General features: G+C 35.4%; 1 protein-coding gene across 1 annotated transcript; it reads right to left on the bottom strand.

Moving 5' to 3' along the window:
* Nucleotides 1-2,898: 2,898 nt before the first annotated feature.
* LOC116180029 lies at nt 2,899-11,108 on the bottom strand. Its single transcript, XM_031499853.1, has 4 exons — nt 10,925-11,108; nt 10,115-10,525; nt 3,035-3,229; nt 2,899-2,987 (listed from the first exon to the last, which is right to left on the bottom strand). The coding sequence occupies exons 1-4, from the start codon at nt 11,106-11,108 to the stop codon at nt 2,953-2,955; spliced, it is 825 nt and encodes a 274-aa protein (XP_031355713.1). The 3' UTR covers nt 2,899-2,952.
* Nucleotides 11,109-11,713: the final 605 nt, after the last annotated feature.

The raw sequence follows: 11,713 nt of genomic DNA, 5'->3' as shown, positions 1-11,713 counted from the left end.
CTGAAATTATGGATTCTGCAGGCCACATTCTATAAGAAAATTTTTTTCCGGGTCGATCTGAGACAATTTTTTCTCGGGGCTCAAAAAAAGCCAGTGTATTACCTTCCTTTTTTACCAAAAATCGACTTCACCAAAATTTCTTGGGAAAACACTTTTTCTTATTAACCCTAATTTACAGGTCTGGGGTGAATCGCACCCCACAGCCACTTTCAATGTCCATAAATTTTTTTTCTGAGATTATGCATGGAAACACGGCGCGCAGGTGGCGACAATTAGAGTGGGGTTCGTTCCACCCCACGCCCGTAAACTTGAAAGTTTTAGTGGCCAGTAAACTAGGGTTAAGTCTAAAAACGGGAGAATAAATTTGATAGTAAAGACATAAACAAATATCTTTGTTTTGCCTAGTTTTTATATTTTAATCTGAAATAAGTTCTAATATACATAATAACGAGGTGAATATGAAAAAAAATGAAGCTAATATCACTGACTGGATGATATTAGGAGTTAAATTAAATTTGCTTGGTAGTCAAATGTTTTTACTTATTCTCCAGTTTTTGGACTTAAAATGAATTTAAGACTAGAATATAAAAACCAAGAAAACCAATATGTTTCGAAAACTATCAGAGATAGGTATAGGACATTTTTATCAAAAGTTGAAGATTTTTGGAAGAGCTAAAAGATGACAGAAAAATATACAGGGTGTTCCATTTAAAAAACGTGAGATTTTTTAATATGAAGTCTTGCAACTTTAGACCTACCAAAAAAACACCTTGTAAGCTATTTTTTTTAATGTTTCATAGTAGATGTATTTATTTGACTTTTACTTTACCCAGGATAAAAGATGTAGAACCTGTAATCAATATTTAAGTAATAATTTTTATAATATATTGACGCTTGCAAATGCCCACTTTTTCTTAGAAATCAAATTATCTTTAAAACTACTAATTTTTCGGACATTAACCATATAATAAAAAAGTCGTACAGTTACACGTAGAATTAAAAATGCATTCAAATACAGGGGGTTCCATTTAAAAGATGCACAATTTTGGCACCCTACTTTGTGAGCGCACCGTGTATAATTCCAAATATTTTAAAATGTAGAGAATATTCAACCATATAATAATACAAAAGCACTCTATCGAAAAATCTTATCTTCAAGGCATTAAGTTACTCCGCACAATCGTTAACTCACCCTGTACAACACAAAAGTGAGTCTATTTACATATCATCGAGCGAACTTTGTCGTGTAGTGAAAACTAGTGGACGGCGCATTTATGTTCAATTGAAACGGTTACCACGGTTACCACGTAGAGATTGGGCTTTAATCTGCAAAATGCGGATATATTTAGACCAGTAAGCGGATTAAAAAAACAAGTTTATCAATCAACACTGTGCACACGGAGCCTTATTAGATCGATAGTAAACGGCAACCGGCAAAAGGCTAAAGACAATTAATTCGTGCATTTGTTGGCCCTAAGAAATTTGGGTAATTTTGGAAGCTTTCACACTGCGGAACGATCATGGTAATAATTTTATTATTCCAGTAAATAAATCAAAGTTCGACAAATAAATTGCGAGAAACCGGAAGCACGGTTTGTTCCGGATTCAAATTCGTCAACCATCTTTCAACGAGTAACCAAATTTTTACCTCGTTCGATTTTTAATTTTCCAAATCGCCTTGGGGTCATTGATAAAATGTAAGTTATTTTGAATTTCTTGCATTGTGTGTGCAACCATAGGTGTCGATTTTTTCGGATGTTGTATAAAAGATTTATGTTTAGAGACATTCCTGAAGAGTTCGACCTGCAGGAATTTATCCTGATTGTGTATTTTTTATGAATGTTCGGTAGATCCAAACCAAAGATTTTGCTAGTTTTTTTCTCATTAATTGTAAAGTTTTATTTGCATTTCAGTAATACCATTCATTTGTGTGGGTTAAATTTTATTTAGCAACCAGAGGCGCGTAAATTAATTTTGATTAGACCAGGTGTTTGATTAATTACAGATATCAAAAAAATCTTATTATCATTCATTAAAATCACGATATAGGAATTTAAACTTTATTTTGTATTATAATTACATGAAATACATCAATACTTTAAATAACAAAAAAATTTAAAGGAAACTTGAGATGGAATTTCCAACAAGTCAATTTATATGAGTGATCAAACCAGATAATAAGGTTTTAATTTCCAGATTGTAAGTGGGGATAAAGAACCAACTTTCTGCAAGGTAATAGTCTTTGAAAATTTATTCATTACTGAGCTAGCCGTGGTATTAACTATTTCATTGCAAAAAACTAATTGTTACAGTAAAATCTTTACCAGTACCGCAGAGAATATTTACATTCTACAAGGCGGACCAGTCCAACTTATCAAGGCCATAACCGATCTTCGGAGTGCAATGAATTTGAAGTTGCCACTTTAAATGCTGTCGTCTCTGAAAAGGCAAAGAGATCTACATTAGAAATTCTAATAGGAAATTTAAAAAAATAGGGAAAATTAAAAAAATTCAAAGTGCAATAAATACTCACGTAAGAGAATTAATTGCGCTGGATAGGTACTCTGGGTAGTTTCCAGTGCAGAACCAAGGGACTCGCACAAGTGACGCAGAAACAGAAAGTCAAAATTGGTGAGTGACCACAGCTACTGTTTTGTAGTTTGTAGTTTGTATACTAGCAATTCCAACCAAAATGCTAGGATAGAAGCGCTGCAGCCGATGCCAAAAATGACGAAGAAAACGTACAGCTCATCCAATCCCAATTGTTCAATGTCACTCAAATCTACCATCACTGATTTAGCATACGCTTGGTATCCCATAAGGGTGTTCTTTTCGTTGATTTGGTATATCCCGGACTCCATCAAACGTACGATGACTTCGTCAATTGTACGTGTGAAGTAATGCCCCTGTCTCATTTGGATGACATGCTCTTCATCCCTTATGAGCATCGGGTCATAGATACTGTAAACGTATGATCGCATTTGATACTGTAAGATGTAGAGATCTAATTCCGGAGTCAATGCGACGCACTCACCTCCCACCAGGGCGCGTTCTGTTGGGTATGGTTTCCTGAGCGGGAAAAAAATTATTTTGCGCTTAATTTTTGAATACCTAGTGTTCCCAGATGGTTCGGCCACAAGTACAGGACGGTAACCTTCAACTGCACAAATCGGCATTTTTGAGTTTACCAAATCCTCTGGAGTTTTGATTGTCTCTTCTGATCTAGGAACTGATAGTAAGGTAAAAATATTTGCGGTAAGGGCAGTTTGCATATGGATGCAATAAAAAATGTAGATCATTAAAAAGCATTTTACTACTTTTTTCTTTGGTATTCTAGTAATGCCTAAGCCGAAAAGGAGCGACATCATACTACTGAAGGCTTCAATAAAGTTTGACGCAGCATATCTTCCATCGTAATCTACAAGACAAACCCACCAAGCTGTAATTGCAGACAACAACGAAACAACGAATAGGATCCAAGCTTCCCAATTGAAAATATACTTCAGCCTTTGCGCGATAGGTAGAACTTCCGCCCTAGGAGGCACAAAGAGGTTCCTGCACGTGTGCACCGGTAAACTCTGATCGGCGTACTGTGAAAGGTCCCTTTCGACAATAGTTGTGACCAATTCAGCTTGATTTACGATATCAGAGAAATTTTCGTAAACCGCTCTAAAGCGTAGGCCCAAGTATTCGACAAGAGCTTTAATTACAACGATGTAAGTGTGACAAAACATAGCTCTGCAATGGAATAGAGCATCTTTAAAACTCTTTTCCTGAAGAACCGCCAAATACAGACGACATCTACGCACGTTGGGTGGTTGCCTTTCCAAAAGTATGGTCACACTGGTCGCCTCACAACTTTCAGACTCGATTACACTCACCCTATTCTCGCAGTGGTTATCAGTGGGATTGGACGTGTAAAAATCTACGGATGTATCTGTGTATATGGCCACAATTGCACGCACAATGTCGTAGCTCCACAGCTCCAAAAAAAGTGACGTTAGATTTGCCGGTGGTAGCACGAAGATATACTTCCCCCTCGCTGAAATGCTTCGATTCCAAATCGCGCTCGAATTAAGCCAGCACAAGGTTTTCGACAAGGAGTGCTCGTTATCCGCTTGAATGGCCCAGTTCGTGCCGATCTGGACGTTATGCACGGGCTCAAGTGGATTGATCACAATTAACGGATTCCTCACTGCACTGGTCACACGGTCATTTCCAGAGCGGTCAGGGATAACGTAAATTGTTTCAAGGCCACCAAAGACGTGTTGGGATAAACGCGAAATGCAGGACCCGATTGCGACCCCATTCGCTAAGGCTGCACCTAGAAACATCACTATAATACACACACGCATTATAACGTTCCCGGGGGATGAACAAAGTTATACTGGAGAACGTAGTATCGTCCCCTGAAAACCTACACTCTAAATTGTACTGTTTTGTTCCATATCGAAGGGGGTTCCTGCTCTGTAATTTTCAGACAGCTGTAGATAATTTATGCTGGTCGCACGAAATATGAGCGTAGATGTTTCGGTATGTGTACCCACGAAATAGCAGGTTAACTGTCAAGTGTATGTAATTCTCTGTAAGTATAAAGAAAACTGAAAAAAAATTGATTTATGATGATAATGGGGAAAGAGGTAAAATTGTTTATTTTCGCCAGGAAGATACGTGTTCTCGGTTTTGAATCCACAATTTGTATGGTAAAACTTTGCACGGTTTCTGGTTTGATACTGAGAGTTTTTCACCTTAGCCTTTTACTGTTTTTGTACCTCGTAGCCAGTGCGAGAAACACGAAATTAACGAAATGGAATTAAATAAAGTAATTTTCACACAAGATTGCAGCTTGTATGCGCACAACACCAATATGTTCTGGAAATGATCATGGTCAGGCAGCTCTAAAATCAAACAAGCTGGCGATCCGGTTCCGGTTGATCCACCGATTTGAACTGCGACAGATAATTATGTCAGTTTGATGCGCCTCTGATTTTTTGGAATATTCTAAGAAAATTCCTTAAAAACTAAGAACCATCCTGAACTTTCTTGAAAATTCCTAAACCACTTTTCCAAAAATACTTGGAAAGATATTTCTAAAAAAATTATTAAGTATTTCGTTAGTTGATTTTTTTCTTTACCATATGCCGAAGAAGAGTTTTTAAGAACTAAAAGTCTTCAAAAGATTTATTTATTTATTCAACGTTATTCTTAAAACAGAAAATTAGTATTGCAATTCAAAGAGGGAATGCAAGTTGCATTATGGGAACTTTCAACAATTCTTTCAGGCTAGAAGAAATTTTTTATTTACTTTAAATATTGTTATTGAAATTATTTGTGAAATGCGTTTTAAATTAAATTTTCAGTAATTTATTGAAGATAACTAAATTGAATAGTTTGTAGAAAGTATTTAAAACTAGCTATCAACAGATTTCTCGAAGATTCCTGAATTGGTTTTCATGAAAGAGCTTTCATTGAAGTTCTGGAGGTTTCTTAACACGTTTTCAAGAAAAACTTAAAAAGAAGCTTCTACTAAAATTCTCGCCGATTTTAATTAAATGATTTTTTAACAGTTTTTCAAGAAACGCATGGAAATCGGTTTTCACTATCATCCTCGAGGATTCTATAGGTTATTATCTATAGGTTTCTTAAAAATTCTTAAACCGGTTTTAAAGAAAGATAAACACAAAGACCCATTCACACATTTATTGAAGATTCCAACACATTTTTTTTTTTTAAATCCTACAATCATTGCTGGATTTTTCATAAAATGATATTTTTGAATGTTAAAAAATTTATTAAGCACTACATATCGACATACTTCTTGTACATACCTCAACAGGTTTTCCAAAATTGCTTGGAAAGAGACTACTCCAAAATTCTTAACGATTTTTCATTACGTGATTTTTTCTGTGCAATATGAAAAGTTCTTAAGAACCAAAAATTATCCACCGATTTCTTGAAGATTTATAAAGTGGTCTTTAGGAAAGACTTGGAAAGACGTTTTTAGAAATATTCTCGATGATTTGTAAATTAAATGGGTTTTTAAGAATATTCAAAGAAAATTCCTTGGGATTATCAACCATTTACACATTTCCTCAAAATTCCTAAATAGACTTTCAAGAAATACTTGGGAAAAGGTTTTTACTAAATTTCTCGAGGATTTTTCAAGTGATTTTTCAACAGGTTTTCAAGAAAAACCCTTGAAAGCTGTTTTTGCAAAAATTCTTTAGGATTTTTTAATTAAATTAAATTCTATGAAACTTCCCAAGTATTTTTCATTAACTGATTTTCAAGATCTTGGAAAAAGGTTTTAAAAAAATTCTCTGACTTTAATTAAATGATTCTTTTAAAATATTCAAAAAAAAAAACTAGTAACCATCAAGTACGTTCCTGAAGATTCCTAAGCAGGTTTTCAAGAAAGACTTGAAAAGAGGTATCTACTAAACATTCTCGAAGATTTTTCATTAAATGGCCATTTAACAGGTTTTCAAAAAAGCCGAAAAAAGATTTTTGCAAAAATTCTTGACGCTTTGTCATTACTGATTTAGATTTGGAATATTTCCAATAAAATTTTTTAAAAACTAAGAATCACGAACAGATTTCTTGAAATTTCCTAAACAGATCTTCAATTAAGGCTTAAAGTGAAGTTCCTACTAAAATTTTGGGAGGGTAAAATTGATATTTCAACAAATTTTCAAGCAACAAGTGGAAAGAGGTTTTTACAAACATTCAAAAGACTCTCAAGGACTTTTTTGTTAAATGAATTTGTTTAAATATTCGAAGAAAATTCCTTAAAAACTAAGAACAACCCACAAATTTCCGGAAGGTTCCTAAGCAAAATCCAAAAATTAAAGAATACTTGTAAGGATTCTTAAAGATTTTTTGTTTAATGATTTTTCCTCCGAAAGATAGATAAAAGTCCTTAAGACATAAAAATAATTATTCGATTTCTTGAATATTTCTGAACAGGTTTTCAAAAAAGTCCTTGCAAAGAACTGTTTACAAAATTCTCTACGTTTTTATTATTAAATTTAAATCTATTAAACTTCTCAAGGATTTTTCATTAAGTGATTTTTAGCAGGTTCTCAAGAAAGAACAATTTTTTACAAATACTATTGTTAAGGATTGTGTAATTAAAGAATATTTGAAGAAAATTCGTTAAAAACTAAGACCTGTCCAAAAATTTTTTGAAGATTTCTAAACAGGTTTTCTAGAAAATCTTGGAAATGGGTTTTTACAAAATTCCAGATTTTTTAAATAACTTGAAGAGGTTTAAACAGGTTTTTTACTTGGAAAGAGGCTTCCACAAAAGATTTTTTACTAAATGGATTTTTCTGTGCAATATTCTGAAGAAACATCCTTAATAACTAAAAATTATTAACCGATTTCTTGAAGATCCCTGATTTTCAAGGAAGACTTTGAAAGAGGTTTCTATTAAAATTGTCAAGGATTTTTCATCAAGAGGTTTTATTTTTAAGACCTGGACGATATTTTACCAAATATTGTCGAGGATTGTTTAATGAAATGATTTTTCTTTAATATTCGAAGAAAATTCCTTAAAAACTAAGAACCATCCACAAATTTCCTCAAAACTGCTACAGCCTTTCACGAAAAACTTGGAAAAATGTTGCTACTAAAATTCTCGAGGAGGTATCGTTAAGCGAAGGTTTTCAAAAACGACCGTTGAAAAAAGTTTTGACAAAAATTCTCTAGGATTTTTTAATTTAATAAATTTCTATTAATATTCAAGAATTTTCCTCTAGGTGAGTTTTTAGCAGGTTTTTAAGAAAACGTTGGAAAGAAGTTTCTATAAAAATTCCAGGTTTCTCATAAGATATTTTAAGAAATTGCATAATACAGATTTCTTGAAGAGGTCTACACAGGTTTTCCAAAAATACTTGGAAAGAGGCTTCTACAAAAGGTTTTTCACTAGTCGAATGTTTCCGAAGAAACTAAAAATCATCGACCGATTTCACGAAGATTCCTAAATTGGTTTTCAAGAAATATTATACTTGGAAAAAACTTTCTACTAAAATTCTGGTGGTTTCATTAAGTGATTTTTTCCAAGTTTTTTTGAAGGACCTTGTTTATAAAAATTCTCTAGGATTTTTTAATTAAATTAAATTTTATTGAAATTCACAAGGAATTTTTCAACAAAGACTTGAAACGAGATTTTTAAAAATTATTAGAGGTGTTTGCAGATATTATTGTTAAAATTGTAATTAAATGAATTTTTTGGAATATTCGAAGAATAATAAAATAAATAAATAAAATACCATTCGCAAATCTCATCGGGCTGAGACGGGTGTTGGAGGTGGGGACGTAAGCAGCAGATAGGGCTGCAGAGGCGCGAGCTAGGCGTACTGGGCACATAAGGACGCTCATTTTGGTACCACACACGAGGGGGTAGGAAGCTCTTGTGTGGTAAAGAATAGACATTTTTAGATACAACTGATGGCCAATAAGGATTCTATAAAGTCTCGATAAAGCTGAACAGACTCCCCTCGATAATTTTTGAAAGCTTTGTAGCGTACCCATGAAACCAGATTGGCGTTTAAGTCATTCAGAAATTCATACAAGCTCATAGGGGTTCTCATACCCCTAAACACACTAAAACGTAGAATTAAAAAAATGAAGCTAGAGGGGAAAAGGGCTTTTAAGGTAAATAAACGCCCTTTAGACAAGCATTAGAGGTGGTTGGAAACCCTTTAGTCTTTAGAGATCCCATGAAACACTTATAACACCTATAAGAGATTCCAAAGGCTCAAATTTTAGTCCTTTGAAATGTAAAATAAAATCTGGCTTAGCCCTTCAAAAAGTTCGTAGCATTGGCGATTTTTGACATATAAATTAGCTACTTGTAAGGGCTCGTAAATACTTGCAAACTCGCTTTTGAAGGTTATTTAATGGTTGAAGGTCTCACCATACCTTCAAATAGCCATCTCTATCGAATTTTATACCAGCAGCTTTAAACTTTTGCTCCCATTAAATTGAAAAGCTAACGAAATCTCGAAGAAAGGATTTCGTGAATAGGCTTATCGGTAACCTCAAGACTGCCAGGGCGCTAATTTAAATTTAACACGACCGCGCGAGTACTCCTCGCTTTCGTAATTAGTGCGCAGCGGCTCGTGTACTTTAAGTCGATTGTATGCAAATCAGTTTACGCAAAAACCATCATTAACAGATTCACAACTTTAAACGGACAGGAATAACTACTTTTTCTGAAAGCCGTTCCGCGCGCACTTTCAGTTTGACGTTTACAAATGCGCGGGCGAATCCCGATAATGGCGTAATCAAAATGCGGTTCGCGATTTGCATGGATGCGTCCGATTGATACATGTGCTGATTTGATGTGCGCTTAATGAGAATTTTTAAATATTGCGATCGGAATCGCGGTAAACAAAATGGACGTGGTGCGAAATTATAAAATAAAATTACACAGGGTACCTACTATTTTCAATACGCAATGGATCGCTATGAAATTGTCCCCCTAAAACCATACTCTGATGTAACTAACTTGTACGATTATACAAATACTCTGATGTAATCAACTTGTACGGGCGCCTTACAACCACTTTCATTTCTTATTGAACTAATTTATAAGCATAGCATTAACAAGATTATTTTTGAGAATCAAGTACTGGGATACTATCTGTTGATTACATCCATTTTCCAAATTAACCCACCAATATATTTCCCTTTTATTACTGATTTATTAATATATGTCGTTTACGATTCGGTTCGTCGCTTGTACAAAATCTGCAAGCTCGACACTACCGCTTGGAAGATGTCCAGCTCATCCCGCTTCTTTCGCCGTTGCCAATTTATCCCTCCTCATAAATATCTTAAGTGGGCGAAATGTAAAACCTTACGTCGCGTAATGGGAACCAACAACTTTGTTTAATTAATCGAAGCAGCGGATTTTTACGCGTGGATTTCTGCGAGAGACGCGAAAAGTATGTATAGTAAAAGTAACAAAAGGATCATCCGGGATAATCCCGCCAACACCATTGAAGTTCATTCCACGGTGACGTAGGGATTCGAATCGTCAATTCGGTTACGTCTTTCAAAGTTTGCAAAGGTTAGGAAAACGTGTTTCTCTACAGTATAAACTTACCCAAAACTGTGAGTTGAATTTGTTTGCCGGTAACGACAAATCCAAGAGCATCCTCCGCTTCGCACTGCCAACGTCCGTCGTCCTCAAGCCGTACATTATCAATCAACAGATTCCCACTGCTATCCACCAGAAACCTATGTCCACTAACACGTTTATTATTAATATTGTCCTTAAGTATCGTCTGTACAATCTGGCCGTCTTTCAGCCAAATGCTCGTGCTGAAATTAATATTGACGGCGCATTCGAGCGTTAACTTCACGTGCTGTTCGGCGTATATCTGAATAAACCCCTGGTCGTGAACACTGGGGCTGTTTTCATAGCTAAAGTTCGTACGACTGTCAGCTCGGATTGAACGATGATGTGTATTTCCGGAGTGCGGATGACGGGTGTGCGTTTTTGTTTCCGCTTGACCTAGAACAAAACATTGCGTTACTTTTGGCATTACGCGACGCTTATGATTTATTGCCGAATTTAAACTCGCGTAATGGTGGAAATTTTTTTCCCGAGTTTTCGCCGAGAAATTTCTGCAATTCCCGTTTCCGCGTATACGGACTATTTCTAGATAATTTTGGAGGGCTAAAGAGGAAAGTGGGCAATTGCAGGAATTGCTAACAGTGTTTAAATTCTCTCGAACAATATTAGAGAAATTTGGCGCATGACGGTGAAAATTGGGGGGTTTATTAAGTTGTAAATAATTAAAATTACTCGGTTATTGTCTGTTTTGCGAGATATTATGAATGCCTTTCCTGCTTGGAACGCTTCCAAGGTAGTTTACTGAAAAACGCCAACAGTTGTTAGTCACACTCTTACGTAGACTGCCGTTCGTTGCCAAAAGGCTCGAAGGCGATTGGAAAAAATTACGCGTGAGGAAGGATAGTAACCATAAATCTTTCCTAAATACTGTAACAGATTTATTGCTTAAAATGTGCGTGCAGATTATAATTTTAATGAATAGAACGACCACAGGAAAATCTGTACGGCTAGGCGATGACATTCCTCGCCATAGGTCGTTTACATCAAACCGTGCCATCCGCGGTTTTACTTTGTCCATCGAAATGGGTCCACAGCCCACAGGGTAAGTTTTCTCCGTTTCAGCCAGATGAGGTCTTAATTTTCAGTTCGCCCAGCATCTATGCATCCAGAAAAGAGCACATCGGCGAGGTCTTTTTCTATACGCAAGAGAATAATTTAATTTAGTCTGGTTAACGATCATTAACGACATATACTTACCTCCAATTTAGTTTTTGTTCGCCTTTTTTGCGGGTATGTAAATTTAGCAGACGGAAACATCCTTTTTACCATTAAAAGAAAGATAAACACTATATCTTCGCCTGAACCTACTTCCTCTTGCTACCAGGAGAAAATAACTGATGAGGATGTGTTTTCTTATGCTCAAACACCTTATTCACGCTTATTATTCCTAAGCCCAAAGGAAAAATGTTCGGTTAAACATTAACCTTCGTATCAGGAGAACATGACGTGCAAAAAATGTTCTTGCCTCACGAAGTATCTGTTTCAAAAATGTACTGTACATTTTTTCTGGGAACGTGAGGACATAATAAAGGGGAAGGTTCTTTGCTGTGTCCAAGACACTTCACA

This window comes from Photinus pyralis, unplaced genomic scaffold (genome assembly GCF_008802855.1).
Source record: "Photinus pyralis isolate 1611_PpyrPB1 unplaced genomic scaffold, Ppyr1.3 Ppyr1.4_LG9, whole genome shotgun sequence".
NCBI classification, from domain to species: domain Eukaryota; kingdom Metazoa; phylum Arthropoda; class Insecta; order Coleoptera; family Lampyridae; genus Photinus; species Photinus pyralis.
This window is presented reverse-complemented; position numbering and strand designations above follow the sequence as displayed.